The sequence below is a fragment of the Carcharhinus amblyrhynchos genome, chromosome 31, assembly GCF_965287045.1.
Source record: "Carcharhinus amblyrhynchos chromosome 31, sCarAmb.v2.hapA, whole genome shotgun sequence".
NCBI classification, from domain to species: domain Eukaryota; kingdom Metazoa; phylum Chordata; class Chondrichthyes; order Carcharhiniformes; family Carcharhinidae; genus Carcharhinus; species Carcharhinus amblyrhynchos.
The window spans coordinates 7054482-7073835 of record NC_137354.1 but is presented as its reverse complement, the minus strand read 5'-3'; the positions used below and the strand labels follow the sequence as shown (position 1 = coordinate 7073835).

At 45.5% G+C, this 19354-nt stretch overlaps 1 protein-coding gene across 1 annotated transcript in view; it reads right to left on the bottom strand.

Moving 5' to 3' along the window:
- The window catches only part of LOC145360392 (heparan-alpha-glucosaminide N-acetyltransferase), a 228371-nt gene that overhangs the window by 33966 nt on the left and 175051 nt on the right, over positions 1-19354 (bottom strand). Inside the window, exons 12-15 of the mRNA XM_080215588.1 lie at positions 11742-11851; positions 10436-10557; positions 3750-3876; positions 2324-2410 (exon numbers count right to left, since the gene is read on the bottom strand). Coding sequence (XP_080071714.1) covers positions 2324-2410; positions 3750-3876; positions 10436-10557; positions 11742-11851 — 446 coding nt within the window. The remainder of the gene's footprint in view (positions 1-2323; positions 2411-3749; positions 3877-10435; positions 10558-11741; positions 11852-19354) is intronic.

Genomic DNA, 19354 nt, shown 5'->3' with positions numbered 1-19354 from the left:
AATCACCGGATGCTTTGGAGACACCAGTGAGCATTGGAGATCTGCACCTTTAATACGTGGTCTCCGTGTGGAAAATCAGACGAAGGCAGGTCTCCTTTAATATTTTTTTCCTTGTGGGAAGAAGGGGAACAGCTGAAAGGCATTTGTAACAGCACCTCGTTTATTTTCTTCCAAATGGACATTCCTAACACAGTCACTTCATCAAGTGCATAGTGAGAGAGCGAGAGCATTCAGTCTGCAGTGGGACATGACCTGTGTTCACTCTGTTAAAAACATTTTAAAATACTGACTCTCCTTCCCACAAATATGATCACAGACCATTACAGCCACGGAAACCTATCTTGGTAGGACTTCACTCTGTGCTTAATTGCTCCAGTATACAAACTCTTCCATAATACCACCCAATTTGTATCTTAAAGATCCTAATGTTTTAACCGCTATTACTCAACCCTTGGGTAAGCCAACCATTTCCGACTCTTCCAGTAAAGATGGTTTTCCTGGTATCTGTTTTCAATTTGCATTTGATGACTTATCCTTCGTTCCTCATTTAGTTTGAAGTAATAATCTGGCCGTTTCCCATCCAGCGTCACCAAACACCCCATCCTTATCGATATGCGCTGTTTCCCCACAGCCTTGGATAAGAAAGAGCAGAAGGAGTGGGCTGGATGGCCTGCCGAGTCTGCCCCACCTGTCAATGCAATCATTGCCAATCTTTGCTTCAACTCCACTTCCCCTTCCCATTTTCCTTAATTCCCTGAAATCCTGTCTATCCCAGCCTTCAACGTATTCAACTTTGGAGCACCCAGAAACCTCCGGAATAGAGAATTCCAAAGTTTCACAACCCTTTGAGTGAAGTAATGTCTCCTCATCCCATTCCTCAGCCCTTTATCCCTCAGACTGTGCTTTATAGCTTGCCCCATCAGTGAAATCAATCTGTCAACGTTTACCCTATCAAGCTCCTTCAGAATTCATATGTTTCCATGAAATCACTTCTCATTTTCCTAAAGCCCTGAGAATGCTCTTTCCTAGGGTAGAAAAGTCAAGTACTAGGGGACAGAGTCCAAGGTGCATGGGGAAAAGTTGAGAGGAGGTGTGCGAGGCAAGTTTTTTGCATGGAGGGTGGTGAATGTTTGGAATGCACTACCCAGGGAGCTGGTAGGAGCAGTTACATTAGCAGGTATCCAGACAAACACATGAATAAGATGGGAATGGAACTCAGTAAGTGCATACAGTTTTAGTTTTTAGTCCCAATTCCCCACGTTTAGCCCATATCCCTCTATACCCATCTTACCCATGTAACTGTCTAAATGTTTTTTAAAGACAAAATTGTACCCGTCTCTATTACTACCTCTGGGAGCTTGTTCCAGATACTCATCACCCTCTGTGTAAAAAAAATTTCCCCTCTGTACGTTTTTTGTATTTTTCCCCTCTCACCTTAAACCTATCCCTTATAGCTTTAGGCTCCCCTACCTTTGGGAAAAGATGTTGACTATCTACCTTATCTATGCCCCTCGTTATTTTATAAACCTCTATAAGATCACCCCTAAGCCTCCTACGCTCCAGGGAAAAAAGTCCCAGTCTATCCAGCCTCTCCTCATAACTCAAACCATCAAGTTCCAGTAGCATCCTAGTAAATCTTTTCTGCACTCTTTATAGTTTAGTAATAGCCTTTCTATAATAGGATGACCAGGACTGCACACAGTATTCCAAGTGTGGCCTTACCAATGTCTTGTACAACTTCAACAAGACGTCCCAACACCTATATTCAATGTTCTGACCAATGAAACCAGGCATGCTGAACTGAGAACTCGGGTGAAAAACCAATATCCAACACTCTTTCATACAATAGATTATGTTCTGGGTCCCAGAAGGAGGCCATTTAGCCCATCGAGTCTGCACCGACAATAATCCCACCCAGGTCCCATCCTCGTAACCCCACATATTTACCCTTCTAATTCCCCTGACACTAAGGGGCAATTTAGTATGGCCAATCAACCTAACCCGCACATCTTTGGACTGTGGGAGGAAACCAGAGCACCCGGAGGAAACCCATGCAGGCACAGGGAGAACGTGTAAACTCCCCAGAGCCAAGTCATCCGAGGCCAGAATTGAACCCAGGTCTCTAGCACTGTGAGGCAGCAGTGCTAACCACTGTGCCACCATGCTGCACCTTTACAAAACTCATATACTTATTCAATCAAAGTGAACTAAGGTGATCCCTGTCTTCCTGAGATGAGAACTTTTGAATGAGCGAGAACCATTCTCTTAATATGAAATATCGTTACTGATAACGGGCAAGCTCCATCGTGTTTTGCATTCTTACCTGCAGTCCCATAAACGCCATCAGAACTGAATAGATGGTCCCCAGCACTCCTTCCGGATCGAAAGGCTCAGTGGTGTGGTACAATTGCTGAAATAAGAGGTTAAAAACAGGAATTAATGGAAACTCAGATCTCTCGGAAATGTCAACAGACTCACACCCCCAACTCCCTGACCCCTGGTTACAATAAGCTTCCACCATCAAGTGATCTTTGGAATTATATAGAATCCTAGAATCCCTACAGTGCAGAATGAGGCCATTGAGCCTGCACCGACAACAATTCCACCCCCCCAACAACTAGGTCCTAATCATGTAACCCCATGTATTTACCCAACTAATTCCCCCTGCCACGAAGGGGCAATTTAGTACAGCCAATCCACCTAACCCAGACATCTTTGGACTGTGGGAGGAAACTGGAGCACTTGGAGGATACCCACGCAGACACAGGGAGGACATGCAAACTCCACACAGATAGTGACCCGAGGCTGGAAACCAACCCGGGTCCTTGGCACTGTGAGGCAGCAGTGCTAACCACTGTGCTACCGTGCCACCCATTAAAGTTTAAAATTTGTTTATTAGTCAAAAGTAAGGCTTACATTAACATTGCAATGAAGTTACTGTGAAAATCCCCTAGTCACCGCACTCCGATGCTTGTTTGGTTTAATGCACCTAACCCGCACATCTTTTGGACTGTGGGAGGAAACCGGAGGACCCGGAGGAAACCCAAGCTGACACGGGGAGAACGTGTAAACTCCACACAGACAGTGACCCAAGCCGGGAATTGAACCCAGGTCCCTGGCGCTGTGAGGCAGCAGTGCTAACCACTGTGCCACCGTGCTGTGCCATCATCATTATCATTGACATAAGATGGTTTGGAAAGCCTGAGAGCATATTTTGTAAAAGGGTGACACAAAAGCGTGAGAAATATGGGAAACGCGTAGATGTATTATTTTGTTGTGCTGACAACAATAGTAACAATCCTAGAGGAAGAAATATGCCATCGAATTTCACTGTCCAACTGCTCAGAGCATTGCCTTGCTATGTTCTGGAAATCTGATAACAAGAGTTGTCCAGTCCCTCTTTTTGAACCCTGTAAGATTGTTTCTTATCGTCTATCCCACACACTCCTGCTTTTCCTGAGAATGCCTAGCATGAACTTTCCCGCTTTCCAACACTGACGAAAGCCCAGCAACCCAGAAAGTTAACGCTGCTTCCCTCTCCACTTGATCTGCCGAGCATTTCTAGAATGTTCTATTTCTATTTGAATTGATCTCCATTCAGAGCAGAGTGACGTTGGCCGGAATTCTCCGTCCATTCACACCCCACCGGCGAGGATGGAGAATTTGGCACTCAGCCAACTCTCTCCGTTCACAACAGCGAGACGGGAGAATCCCGCTGGGGGGAACGGCTGGGGATTCACACTCATTACCTTGCATGTGGGTTGGCTGTAGATGTGACCAACTCCCAGCAGCCATTTATCGATGTAGCCTGCTGCCCCTCCAGTGCAGTTTGGAAATTTCCCATTGTCTCCGATGCCGCCAGCTCCAAGATAACCTCTGAAAAGTCAAACAGAGCAACGTCAGCCAATTCAAAACCCATCGTTCAATGTAAAACAATCAGGTGCCACCCAGGTCTAATACCCTCACCAAGATGTGATACCTCCTGACTGGACTTGACACAAGGACCAGCCAAAGCAACTGTCAGACTTAGTTCAGGCTCTGAAGTTATAGTACAGACCGTACCCAAAATTTTCGTCCGTACAAACTCCCTGTTAACAGTTTCATTACAAAATCCTATGTCCACATTTATTAGGAAACCACCCAGGGTGCATGTTGGCACAATGGTTAGCACTGCTGCCTCACAATGCCAGGGACCTGGGTTCGATTCCAGCCTTGGGTCACTGTCTGTGTAGAGTTTGCACATTCTCCCTGTGTCTGCATGGGTTTCCTCCAGGTGCTCCGGTTTCCTCCCACAGTCCAAAGATGTGCGGGTTAGGTGGATTGGCTGTGCTAAATCGCCCCTTAGTGTCAGGGGGATTAGCAGGGTAAATGCATGGGCTTATGGGGATAGGGTCTGGGTGATATTGTTGATGGTGCAGACTCGATGGGCCGAATGGCCTCCTTCTGCACTGTCGGGATTCTATGATTCAATGTATATGTGTCACCTTCTAATAACACCCAAATGGTGGCGGTACAGCAATGGAGAAGGATTTACTTTTAAGAATTGGGTACACTTTCCACACAGGCCTGGGATTAAGAACTGTAGTAATTGGGGAAGATATAGCCTATTGTCCAGTGTGCAGGGAAACAACTAAAGCATGGTTAGGCCACAACTAGCATTCCAGTTCTGGTCACCACACTTTAGGAAGGGTGGAGCAAGGGCGCAGAGAAAATTGACCAGAATGGTTCCAGGGATGAGAGATGTTAGCTAGAGGTTAAATTGGAGTTGTTTTCCTTGGAGCACAGGAGGTAGAAGGGAGGTCTGATGGAGGTTTACAAGTTTGTGACAGATATAGTGGACAAAAGAAAATCTCTTCTCATTAGATGATGGCACAAGGACTAGCGGACACAGATTTAAGGTTTTGGGTGAGAGATACAGGAGGAATGTACGCAGCGGGTATTGATGGTGGAGGAACTGGAGACAACCAATGATTTCAACGGGAAATTGGGGAAATATAAATTGCAGAGGTATAGGAATAGAATGTGAGCTGACTGCATTGCTCCTCAGAGAGCTAGCATGGAATCAACAGGCCAAATGGCCTCCTTCTGTGCTGTAATGACTCTATGTTGAATTACATTACAATGAATTGCTTAGGATAAAACAAAACTCCTTCAAGAAAGAAACATGGGAGTTCAAAGCCTCAACATTGCTGACAATACCATTGATGTTTGCTTACTGAGATTTCTTTATTACTGTAATAAAGAAATCTTAGTAAGCAAACATCAACGGTATGAATTATTTTGATTTCATTACATTTCCACAGGGTGCATTGCTTGGTTACCATCCAGCTGGCTAGACTCTTGGAAAGATTTCACGGCGTTGGGGAACAATCATTAACTTACAGGGAAGAGGGCAAAGTGATTCAAACCTGACACAAGCACAGCAAGCAGAATCACAGGTCACAGAATGGAACCATAGAATCACTACAGTGCAGAAGGAGGCCATTCAGCCCACCAGGTCTGCACAGACTCTCCAACAGAGCATTTAACCCATGCCCATCCCCCCACCCCCCATGCCCCTAACCTTATGCATTTACCCCACTAATCCCCTGAATCTACACATCTTTGAACAGTATAAGGGGCAATCTAGCATGGCCAATCCACCTAATCCGGACATCTTTGGACTGTGGGAGGAGACCCACGCAAACACAGGGAGAACGTGCAAACTCCACTACAGTGACAGTGACCCAAGCTGGGAATCAAACCCAGGTCTCTGGAGTTGTGAGGCATCAGTGCTAACCAGTGTGCCACTGTGCCACCAGTGGAAAAGATGGTGAAGAAAGCATATGGCATGCTTGCCTTCATCAGGCAGGGCATCGAGTATAAAAGTTGGCAAATTATGTTACAATTATTTCAAACGCTGGTTAGGCCACATTGGGAATACTGTGTCCAATTCTGGTCACCACACTACTAGAAAGACGTAGAGGCTTTGGAGAGAGTACAGAAAAGGTTTACCAGGATGTTGCCTGGTATAGAGGGTATTAGCTATGAGGAGAGATTGAATAAACTGGGAGTGTTCTCCCGGGAAAGACAAAGGCTGAGGGATGAACTGATAGAAGTTTATAAAATTATGAGGGGTATGGATAGGGTGAACAGTTGGAAGCTTTTTCCCTGGGCAGAAATGACAATTACAAGGGGGCACAAGTTCAGGTGGTCAGGTTTTGAGTGAACCCATTCTGCCTGGCCAACTCTATATAACCCTCTGAGATGTTTGGGCTAGTCTTCTGGAAACATGAGGAAATTTGGGTCAAAGAGCTTTCTGCATCTGAACCCATATTTTGATTTTTTTAAAATTAATTTATGGGACATGGGTGCCACTGGCAAGGTCAGCAATTATTGCCCATCCCTAACTACCCTTGAGATGATGGTGGTGCCTTCTTGAACCACTGCAATCCATGTGTTGTAGGCATGCCTACAATGGCATTAGGGAAGGAGTTCCAGGATTTTGACCCAGCAACAGTGAAGGAACAGCCAATAAATTTCCAAATCAGAATGCTGTGTGGCTTGGAAGGGAACTCCCAGGTGAAGGTGTTCCCATCTGTCTACTGCTCTTGTGCTTCTAGTTGGTAGCAGTTGTGGGTTTGGAAGGTGCTGTCTAAAGAAACTTGGTGACTTAATATTGCAGTTAAAACATTATCAAAGGGCTGAATGGCCCCTTCCTGCCCCGATTTTCTACGTTTCTATCTGCTCCAGAAAATAGCAAATGTTAGGAGCTCTGTGTGAAATTTCTGTTGCTTTATAGGATGCATGATTCTCATTCCCTTTATGATTCCTTATTACTGGTGGGTATACAGGCCTAAATCCCAATTATAGAATTCTACAGCATGGCAAGAGGCCCTTCAGCCCATCGTGTCTGCAACGGTCATCAAGCCCCTATATTCTAATCCCATTTTCCAGCACTTGGTCCATAGCCTCATATGCTAGGGCATTTCAAGTGCTCAACTAAATGATTCCGAAATGTTTGAGGGCTCCCACCTCCACCAACCTTTCAGGCAGTGAGTTCCAGATTCCAACCACCTACAGGGTGGAAATGTTTTTCCTCAAATTCCTTCTAAGTCCTGCCACTGACTTTAAATCCATGCCCCCTGGTTATTGACCCCTCTACTAAAGAGAAAAGTTTCTTTCTATCAAACCTATCTATGTCCGTCATAATTTTATACACCACAATCGGTCCCCCTCAGCTTTCTTTGCTCTAAAGAAAACAACCCCAGCTTCTCTTCGTAGCAGAAATTTTTTTATTAGTGTCACAAGTAAGCCTACATTAACACTGTAATGAGGTTACTGTGAAAATCCCCTCGTCACCACACTCCGGCACCTGTTCAGGTACGCTGAGGGAGAATTTAGCATGGCCAATGCACCTAACCAGCACGTCTTTCAGACTGTGGGAGGAAACTGGAGCACCCGGAGGAAACCCACACAAACAGTGGCCCAAGCCAGGAACTGAACCTCAGTCCCTGGCGCTGTAAGACAGGATGTGGAGGTGCCGGCGTTGGACTGGGGTAAACACAGTAAGAAGTCTCACAACACCAAGTTAAAGTCCAGCAGATTTATTTGGTAGCACAAGCTTTCTCACCTGAGGAAGGAACAACACTCCGAAAGCTTGTGCTACCAAATAAACCTGTTGAACTTTAACCTGGTGCTGTGAAACTGCAATGCTAACCACTGTGCCACCATCAAACACTCCAGCCCAGCCAACACCCTGGTGAACTTCCTCTGCACCCTCTCCAGCACAATCATATCGCAGAAATGGAAGGACCTCTTGATCCAGGCTTTGCTATGATTGCATTTGTTTGCTTAGGGAGTTTGGCACTGTCTCTTGGATACTAAAACATGCAGCTCGAACTCCCTCCCTAATAGCATTGTGGGCCTGTCTAAAATACATGGATTGCAGCGGTTCAAGAAGGCACCACCACCATCTCAAGAGTAATTAGGGATAGGGACGTGTGCATGATTTGCAAACAGGATTTCCCCATTCAGAACAGTCTGAATACCAAAGAGAGGGGGGGCAAAGAGGGCCACTGAATGTAATTAGATGCAACTCAGACACAGAAAAATTGCACTTAGACAGATATATGCACGCGCTATATATCTCGAATCAGAGAATTCTACAGCACAGGCTATTCAGCCCCTCGTCCCTGTGCCAGCTCTCTGAAAGAGCTATTGAATTTAATCCCACACCACACCTTTCTCCCCCCATAACTCTGCAAAGTAGTTGGGGTTGCACAGATTATATAAAGGTGTATGTGTGATCATTGGTCCAGCTACTGGTTAGTGGGTCAGGATCGAGACGGGAGGAGGGTGGAGGGGAAGATGGAGAGGGATGGGAAAAGGGGGTGGTGGAAGTTCAAAGAGGAGGAGATACTCAAAATCAAACTTGGCTGAAGTATCAGACTGAGAAAGATGATATGGAAAACCTTGCAACAATAACATTGGATGTAGATGTTCTTGTTTAGATAAATGTCCAGTCCTTAGAATGTATCTTTCAATTTTCATCCCCTTTGCAAAATGCATTCTGTAGCTACTGGGGGGGTTTATATCGAAGGAGAGAGAAAATAAAAAAAAATCATCAAGAACATTTCAGATTAAAAGTGGCACACCCCTGGGCTGAGCAGCCCAGAAGATGGATGGCCTCTCATTCCACCCACCCTATTGTCTCTGACAGAATATGATTATCTAATATCCCTCAGCAAGGTCTGTAAGATAAGGCAATAAATCATAAAGAACCGCTCGATAAATAAACAGAGTTCCCACGGCAAGCTGCGTGAGGCTTGCCAGACCTGACCATCCAAAATCGCCAGCACATGGGGAGAAATGATGCACACAAAGCCCTGAGACACTGGATTGTCTGGTAGTATAAATCACTTGACGCAGTGTCTGTTTGATTAGTCACCTCATTACAAGCCAATTTCTATTATTCAGCAGATGCACAGGCAATTCAAGATGACTATCTCAGCTCAGGACTGTTCTCTCCCTACACACCTGAGAGGAATCCTTTAACCAAATTTAAAATTCTTGTCCATGTTTTGGATTCCTCCGTATGGCTTCATAGAATCTCTACAAGACAGAAGGAGGCCATTGAGTCTGCACCGACCACACTCCCACCCAGGTCCTATCCCCTTAAACCTACCTATTTACACTACTAATTCCCCGATACTGAGGGGCAATTTAGTATGGCCAATCAACCTAGCCTACATATCTTTGGACTGTGGGAGGAAACCGGAGCATCTGGAGGAAACCCACACAGACACAGGGAGAATGTGCAAACTCTTCACAGACAGTGACCCTAGCCGGGAATCGAACCCGCGTCCCTGACACTGTGAGGCAGCGGTCGAACCACTGTGCCGCCCCAATCAAAGTGGCGAATGTGGACTTGTCCCACTCTGTCACTAATGTCCACTAGTATTATACCCTTTCCCACATTCTATCGTCCTCTGGTTTTTTTTGGTGCCCTTCACTCTCCTTCCCCAAATAAAATCCATCCCCTTCAGTCAGCCCAGCTCTCTGGAACCTGTTCCGTCTTAAAAAAGCCTTCTTGAAACCCCTAAAATAAGACAAACCTAAGTGTAATGTCAGAATGTTCGGCATTGCAACCTTCAGTTTACAGCTTAAGAAGCAGAGGCAAGCACACACACCAGGTTTTTTACTGGTTCAGTAAGTAACACAGGTGAGTGTCAGTTTGGACCAGCAGTAGCAGATCAGAAGGATGCCAGTACAGACCAGTCTCCTGAGCGCGTGATCCACACTGAGACCTCCTGCTGAGTGGCTCACAGACAACTGCAAGTTTGTCCACCGACCAATCAAAGGCCCCTTTCAGTTAAGCCTGTCCATTGAGTAAGCATCCGAAAGGTACCTTACACGCTCCAATCTAAGCTAGCTAACCAATCCCAGGCTCTTCAGGTGAGTCTGGAAGATTCCACAGCACTGGACAAGGAGCAGCAAGTTCTCCTGGCCAACTTTTACTCCTTAACCTCCAAACTCCCATCAACACCAAAATCATTTGCTCTACACATGGGATCATTCTGTGCACGGACAGATGGTCACATAGGTTAGGCCTATATCTGTTGGAGTTTTGAAGAATGAGAATCATAGAATCCCTACAGTGCAAAAGGAGGCCATTCAGCCCATCGAGTCTGCAGCAACCACAATTCCACCCAGGCCCTATCCCATAACTCAAATTTACCCGACTAATCGCCAACAGTAAGGGCTAATCCACCTAACCTGCACATCTTTGGACTGTGGGAGGAAACTGGAGCATCTGGAGAAAACCTGGGTCCCTGGCGCTGTGAGGCAGCAGTGCTAACCACTTTGCCAACGTGCTGCCCCACGTGCTGATTGAATAGCCACCACAGGGAAAGTTTACACCCAAAAGCAAAGCTAGTTACTCTACTGGGCTTACCTGGGGCATCCTGGGACAGGTAGCAGAAAGGTGAGGCAGAGCCACAATGTTTCCAGTAAAAGCATGAATATCCATTCGGGCCAGTAGATCAAAATATCCCTGACAGGAGCCCAAATGCAATCCTGAGGGTAAAATCACAACATGCAAAAGTGTATGAGGAGATAGAAGTTATGAAATTGAAACATGCACATACATGCAAGACTAAAAGAAAGATGGACAATGGTATCACATCAGATGGGCTGTAGGGTGCAGTGTGTTGCGGGTGTCCCGATCATCAACAACCTGTCCTGGTTCCCCTATTCCAACACTGTGTTAAGAAAACTCCCCAGTGCCTCTACTTTCTCAAAAGAATAAGGAAATTTGGTATGCCCACTACGGCCCTCACCAATTTTTACAGACGCACCATAGAATGCATTCTTTCCAGGTATATCACAGCTATGTATGGCTCCTGCTCTGACCAAGACTGCAAAAAACTACAAAGTGTTATGAATGTAGCCCAGTCCATCACGCAAACCAGCCTCCCATCCAATGACTCTGTCTACACTTCCCACTGCCTCGGAAAAGCAGCCAGCATAATTAAGGACCCCACACATCCCTGGACATTCTCTCCTCCACCTTCTTCCATCGGGAAAAAGATACAAAAGTCTGCGGTCATGTATCAGCCAATTCAAGAACAGCTTCTTCCCTGTTGCTATCAGACTTTTGAAAGGAACTATCTTACATGAAGTTGATCTTTCTCTCCAGGCTAGCTATGACTGTAACACTACATTCTGCACTCTCTCCTTTCCTTCTCTATGAACGGTGTGCTTTGCCTATATAGCGCGCAAGAAACTTTTCACTGTACCCCAATAGATGTGACAATAATAAATCAAATCAAATCAGTAAAATTCAGGAGTTTTGTTGTGAATTATGACAAAATCGAGATTCTAGATGATCGAGGTTTTATTTTGTGACACCTGTCAGAGAGGTGTCTAAGGTTGTGACCAATAACTAACCGCCCATCTGATTGTTTCTGCTGGAATGCCAGGTTGCAAGATCGTTGCACTTGGTATCTTGAAGATATGCAGACATGACGCAGTGTTGTATGAGCAGGACTTTATTACAAAAGCTTATTTTTTTAAAAACCTGCAACTCACAGCTTACTTCCAGTTTTTCTTTCTCTGTAACCACATCACCCAAAGGCTCAACTGATGGCACACTGCACGAGGTCAGTCAACAGGCACACAAAATCAAAGAATGAACTATTGAACACAACAATATCCCATCGGCAGTGTTGATTGGTGTGCCATCGCAAAGGATTTCTCACCATGTATTGCTTCAGTTCCTTGGTGGCACAAGTCTCCATCAGAGCAATCACAAAATACGTGAATCCAAGTCGCTGCAGGACCCCAGGGATTCTGGCCCTTTCCCATGAAACTGTTAGGAAGAAAGAGTGATGTTATAACCTTCCATTGAGGCACTGAAGTATATTTGAATGTAACTGGGTTACAAATTGAAGACCCAACTCACTATGGGACATGGGCATTGATGGCTGGCCAGCATTTATTGCCCATCCCTAGTTGCCCTTGAGAAGGTGGTGGTGGTGAGCTGCCTTCTTGAATCACTGCAGTCGATGTTCTGGGGGTTGACCCATTAGGGAGGGATTTTGACCCGACGCCTGTAAAGGAGCGGTGATATTTCCAAATCAGGATGGTGGTGTACTTGGAGAGGAACTTGCAGGTGGTATATCCCATGTGTCTGCTGCTCTTGTCCTTCTAGATGGAAGTTGTCGTGGGTTTGAAAGTTACTGTCTAAAAACCTTCGGTGAATTGCTGCACTGTATTGTGAAGGTAGTATCACTGAGCATTGGTGGTGGAGGGAGTGGACATTTGTGGATGTGGTGCCAATCAAGTGGTCTGCTTTGTCTTGGATGCTGTCAAGCTTCTTGAGTGTTGCTGGAGCTGTACCCATCCAGGCAAGTGGGGAGTATTCCATCACACTCCTAACTTGTGCTCTGTAGTTGCTGGATAGGCTTTGGGGAGTTAGGAGGTGAGTTACTCACTGCAGTTTTCCCAGCCTCTGACCTATTCTTGTAGCTACTGAACAGGATTTTATGACTGCTCTTGTCTCTAAAACGAAAAATCCCGCCTGAGGTGAACGGACCTCTTCATGGTCTGCCCCTCACCCACTCCGATTCCCGTGGAGAGAGAGAAGGGAAAATTTGCCCCATTGTGTTTACATGGTGAGTCCAGATGAGTTTCTAGTCAATGGTAACCCCAAGGACATTGACAGTGGGGTATTCAATGATGATAACACCATTGAATGTCAAGGGGCAGTGGTTAGAATGCCTCTTATTGGGGATGGTCATTGCCTGGCATTACTGTAGCGCGAATGTTACTTGCCACTTGTCAGCCCATGAGGTGATGTGTCACTGATTTTACTACTCTCCAGTTATGTGCTGACTGAGTTCCTACAAGCACTCATGAACCTACAACATGGTGCCGTTAGGGCCTGTTCTTCCAGCCTCCCTGCATCTTTGTCAGCAATGGTAGTAAAGCTGCAACAACTGGCCTCCAATTACCAAAGCTTGGGAAGAACCAATTAGCCAGCATTCCATTCTTGACCATCACCAGGTAAAGACAGAATTGCATTAGTTCTGAGGAAAAATTACAGACCTAAAATGTTGGCCGACATTCGACCACCTCACCCACCCCGATTCCCAGAATGGAAATCTCCATTGGCCTCAGACGGGATTTTACGATCTAGCTCAAGCAAGGCTGTAAAATCCTGCCCAGTAAATCTTCTTCTCTCACCATAGATGATGCTGCCTGACCTACCAATTATTCCGAGCATTTGCTGTCTTTGTTCCAATACCGGAATTGCCATCGGATAATGATGCCTCTATCCTCACAAGTTATTGGCGTATATTACCAAGGCAAGTACATGAACAATGGTCACATGGGAAATGTATTCAAGGTCCTCCTACAACCATGAAAGAATATGCCACATATTGTAAGAGGGTGATAGGGCAGTTGGATCATGAATCCAGTTGAGGCGATAGCCTAGTGATATCATCGCTAGTGTATTAATCCAGAAACTCAGCTAATGTTCTGGGGACCCAGGTTCGAATCCCACCATGGCAGCTGGTGGAATATGAATTCAATAAAAAATATCTGGAATTAAGAATCTACTGATGACCAATCGTCTGAAAAACTCATCTGGTTCACCAATGTCCTTTAGGGAAGAAAATCTGTCGCCCTGGCCCAGGCTGGCCTACACGTGAATCCACAGCCACAGCAATATGGTTGACTCTCGACTGACCTTGGGCAACTACGGACAGGCAATAAATACCAGCCAGCCAGCCAATGACGCTCATGTCCCTCGAATGTATAGAAAAAGAATGCAATAGGAGGTTCATAAGGGTGGGCTAGAAGCTCTAATGCTCTTGTCCTGATCCAAATTGTGTCTGTTCCTTCACCAGAACAGATGTCTTCTTGGAGCTGTGCATAGTTTGGAACTTCATCAAAGGCAATTGGTCCAAGGTAAAGTCTACCAGGGGCTAAAACCCCCAAGAGCATCTCTCTCAAGTTCTCTATGACCTGCAAGCCTCTCCACTGCTCGCAACCAAGCAGCTGCACGGAGAGGATTAAGCATTGTTCAGGCCTCAAGCCAGTCTCCTCCCTCTCACCTCAAGTTAAGAGAGGCTTATGGCCTTTTTACTGGGAGTGAAAAAACATGAACACTTTGGGGGAGGAAGGGAAGCTAAGCCAACAAACCGCCAGAATGAGCAATTAGTCTCCAAGGTAAAAGTTGGCTTTTGTAGGCTCCAGAACACATAACGTTTAACACTAGTGGTAATGTAACTTAGTAACTGTGATTTACGCAAACAAATTCCATAGATGGCCACAACTGGACTTAAAAAATTGAAAAGTTAAAATATCCATTGGTTGTGCCAACAACAGCAAGCCCCAAAACCCTGTGGCTAGTGGGAATCACAGTGTCACCAACACTGGAGATAATATTATGATTGAACTTATGTGGTTAGCACTGCTGCTTCACAGCACCAGGGACCTGGGTTTGATTCCTGGCTAGGGTCACTGTCAGTGCGGAATCCTCACATTATCCCTGTGTCTGTGTGGGTTTCCTCCTGGTGCTCCAGTTTGCTCCCACAGTCTAAAGATATGCAGTTTAGGTGGACTGGCCATGCTAAATTACCCCTTAGTCTTCCAAGATGTGTAAGGTTAGGGGGATTAGCTTGATGAATATGGGGATAGGGACCAGGTAAGATGGTCTGTCAGAGTCGGAATTCAATGTTAGGCTGTTAACTTGAAATAATTTTGTGCCTTGGGCTTAAGGAAAACAATGGGGATTCAAATACATTGCGAGAAAGATGGGGAAATGTAGGTTTCTATGCTTATCATTCACACTTGCTAAGTTACTGCCTGCAACAGTGGCAGCCTAATGTATGTTCCACTTTAATAGAATATTGGTCACTTACAGTTGGTTTATTCTGTTCCTAATGATGTTTTTTCTAACCATGCTTCACACATGATGACACACAAAGCCATGAACTGCATTGTGAACTTTAACAGCTTTGTTTATTATAGTTTTCTCCAACATTTGGAAACAGTTAGCGCCTCTTTTGGGTGAGCGAGTGTGATATTTTTACATGCAATTCCGAGGCCAATGACCAGAGTGACTCAGGCTGCACAAGTCAAATTCTGAGTGTCTGTTATTGGAGATTTGTTTTCTGAGGGTTAGTCGGTCGGTGCTGCTGGGAAGTGTAAGGACTTCAACGAGGCCCATCAGGTGGGCCGCTGCGAGTATGAGCTCCCTGACTGAGGGATTGATAGCTGCCCAAACAGGGAGCTTCACCCGTCTATAAAAGTGGGAGAGTCGTGTGTACTACACTCCAGATTCTGCCTTGGAAGCACTCTTGAGAGTGGAATTGAGTTGGGAAATAAAGGGAATCTGCTGAAGGGGCACCAGCCTCTGAGTACGGCAGGAAAGAGACATGTTTGGCATCAATGCAAACCCATATCCTCGTCATCAAACACAACAGTTGCAACATTGCAGCTCTTTTATCAACATTGAACTATAGATTCAATGGCTGGGAAACTCTTGTCTGCTAATGTATCCTAAACCATTTCTTTTTTGTGCGTGCGACCACTATAGTCCACTAACCCTTCACGACGAGCGCTATCAATCAGACTTTTGACAGGGGTGTCGATGGAGAGCTGGATTGGAAGATCGAGGCCTTTCAAGCCTCACTGCTAATTCTAAAACAACACAAAGGAAAAACGCTTAAACAAAATAGCTCCGGTGATTAAATGCGGTCAGCACTCTGGATGTGACAGAACAAGCACATCAGCAGCGTATAAATCATTACTTCGAGAGAGAATTAACCCTGAGCTTGGATGCACTCTTGGCGAGAGATTTATTAAAATCAGCTCATTACTTAATTAAAAACCATCTTTACTGGGAGATGTACACTATATTGCACCCTCCATAACATTCACAGATGCAATTTCTGTCAGAGAAGTTTAGGGGGGGGAGAAAGCGTTGCTGTGAAAAAGCGCAGCAGTTATTTGATGCCAGTTAATTCAACTTGGCCACACACACAGTCTAGCTTCAATGACCATGCATAGCTCTTGAGCATGCCGTGTACCAAACAAGGGTTGGTTAATGCGTTGGAGGTCCTTTAGGTAGCCAGACTGTATCACCCACCCATCACCTCCCCTCCCCCTTTAACACTCCACCGACAATACCCTTCACACAGCCTCAGACGTGAGAAGCAGATAAATCCAGCCCATCTCTGAAAATCTAACAGAAGCTGTATCCCCAGGGACCAATACCGGGGGAAATCAGCATCACCCCCTGCTGCAATGTAAATGATGTAGTCACAGCTTAAAGCACATGGTGCAGGAGCACTTACGTGACTTCACAAACCACGCAGAAAACGCTGATGTGAGACAGGGTTGAGGCCTAACTATATCTTTCCAATCCTGACGACATCCTGGTGAATCAACGCCCCTCCAGATTTGATACCAGGATAATGGGTCATTGAATTCATTGCCACAGAAGAGGCAAGGTCATTGAGCGTACTTAAGACAGAGGTGGATAGGTTCTTGAATGGTAAGGGGATCAAAGGTTACGGGGGAAATGCGGTGAGAAACTTTTCAGCCATGATCGAATAGCGGAGCAGACTCGATGGGCTGAATGGTCAAATTCTGCTCATATCTTATGGTCTTATGTATCTGGGCAGCCTCCCACACACCTCCCCACCCCCCCCAATTCCTGTGCCACCCCATCGCAAGTCTCCACACCCCTGTCATCCTGAACTGGTCATAGTTGCAATGCCCATTTCCTCACCAGATGATCTTCCTGTCCTTTGCTGGCAATGCACTGCCTCGTGGGGCATGCATGGCATTACCACCATGCCATTCACATCATCGATGATGCAAGGGGACCAATTTCAGCCTGGGGTTCTTGTGTCCTGGCATGAGAACCACCTGGTAGTCAGTGAGTTCTCGCCTAGATGTGAGCGTGAACCAGTTTCCAGGTCTGAGATATCAGAGAAAGAGATGGCAGCCTTTAAAAGGAGTTTAGCTTCACTGCGAGAATGTACTGCTGCCCTTGGGACTTCCATTAAATCGTATGACTGTCTGGTATCAAATATTTGGAGTGATTTGATCATAATTCACAAGAATTCTCTGAATCAGATTATTGCTAGTAATATTTTTTTCAAACTGGATTACTGAGCTATCTTTTCCGCTGAGTGAGGTACAATAATGGCATGTTAATGTGGAGTGCTGCAGACCAAAGTAGCCACTTTGGAATGTCTGACATTGATAACATAATGTTTGTCTGGAAGAGGCGAGTCAGCAATGTCTTTAGTCTTGCAGTAATGTTGAGCGACAGCTAGTCTGGAACATAGCTTTGGGAGAATGAGAAGTGAAAATCCTGGCCCGTTTGCCTCCATGCCTGAATTCTGGTGAAGACCTCAGTAAGAGAATTATCTCACCTTCCACCAGTTGGGCAGAGAGAATTGTGTGCCCATAATCAGGCAGGTTCTTTTTGAGCCTGTAATCTACTCCACTGGTTTTCCCTTCCTTGAACCCCCAAGGTACAAAGCTCAATGTTCCTAACTTATGTCCCCCTCTTACAAGTTGGTCATGAACACCCATTGTCCATCCATTGTCCATACTCAAGAGAGGTCACTGACTGCACTTCTCTCCACAAATGGCTGCTGCAACCCTTGGATGGTTTGCTGCAGTGTAGCAATAAGTAATCTCAAGGTAATGAAAGAGTTGATGTATGAGGAGAGATTGAACAGTTTGGGCTTGTACTCGATGAGAGCCCAAGAAGGATGAGAGGGGAACTGATCAAGGTATATGAAATTTTAAAAGGGATTGATAAAGTAAGTGTAGACCAAATGTTTCCTCTTATGGGGCACAGGTATAGGTTGAGAGGCAATAGATTTAAAACTGAGATGTAGCCCAAACCATTAGGCAAACTAGCTTCCCATCCATTGACTCTGACTACACATCCCACTACCTCGGCAAAGCAGCCAACATAATTAAGGACCCCACGCACCCTGGACATTCTCTCTTCCACCTTCTTCTTCAGGAAAAAGATACAAAAGTCAGAGGTCACGGACCAACCGACTCAAGAACAGCTTCTTCCCTGCTGCTGTCAGACTTTTGAATGGACCTACCTTGCATTAAGTTGATTTTTCTCTACACCTTAGCTATGACTGTAATACTGCATTCTGCACTCTCTCGTTTCCTTCTCTATGAACGGCATGTTTTGCCTGTAAAGCGTGCAAGAAACAATACTTTTCACTGTATGTTAATACATGTAACAATAATAAATCAAATCAAATCAAATCAAACTACTTCTCGCAGAGGATGGTGAATTTGTGGAACTCGCAGCCCCATAGCGCGATGGAATCTGAATCATTGAATGGTTTCAAGAAGGAGATAGATATATTTCTAATAAACAAAGGGTTTACAGGATATAGGGAACAGGTGGGGAGGTGGATTTGAGACCAGAGAGACATCAGCCATGATCTGATTGAATGGAGGCGCAGGCTCGAAGGGCTGAACTTGCCTACTTCTGTTCCTAGTTCCTATGTAAGGAGAACAATGGCAGTGTCCCCTCTTTACCAATAATGTCTGTGTTAAGCTCTTTTATCAGAGACTTATCATGGGTGATATGTTCAGGTGCGGCACTGTTGGACCTGCCCTACCACAGAATCTACAAGGCACATGTGTGATGGAATATTCTGCACTTTGCTGGATGGTCGCAGCTGCTAAAACACTCAGCAAGCTCAACACCATCCAGCACAAAGCCGCCACACGATTAACACCCTATCTACCATCTTAAATATTCACTCCACCCATCAATGGCAGAGATTTCCCCCACTCAGCCTCAATCCACACAACAACCTAAAATTTAAGGCTAGATGGAAAACAGCACTTAACAGGTCATCATTTGGCCAGTATTCACCAAGCAGAAGGACAGGACGGATGTTGAGGTCAGGGATACGTGTGTGAATGCTCTAGAAAATGTCAATATATCGAAGGAGGAAGTGCTGGGTATCCTAAATTACATTAAGGTAGACAAGTCCCCAGGGCCAGATGGGATCTCTCCCAGGTTACTGCAGGAGGCAAGGGAAAAAATAGATGGGGCCTTAACAGATATCTTCACATCCCCTTTGACCATAGGCGAGGTCCCAGAGGACTGGAGAATAGCCAACGTTGTTCCCTTGTTTAAGAAAGGAAGCAAGGACAATGCAGGAAGTTATAGGCCAGTGAGCCTGACATCAGTGGTGGGGAAGCTTTTGGACAAGATACTAAGGGACAGGAAATATATACACATTTGGAAGAAAATGAACTAGTTAGTGACTGGAAACACAGTTTTGTGCAGGGAACGTCA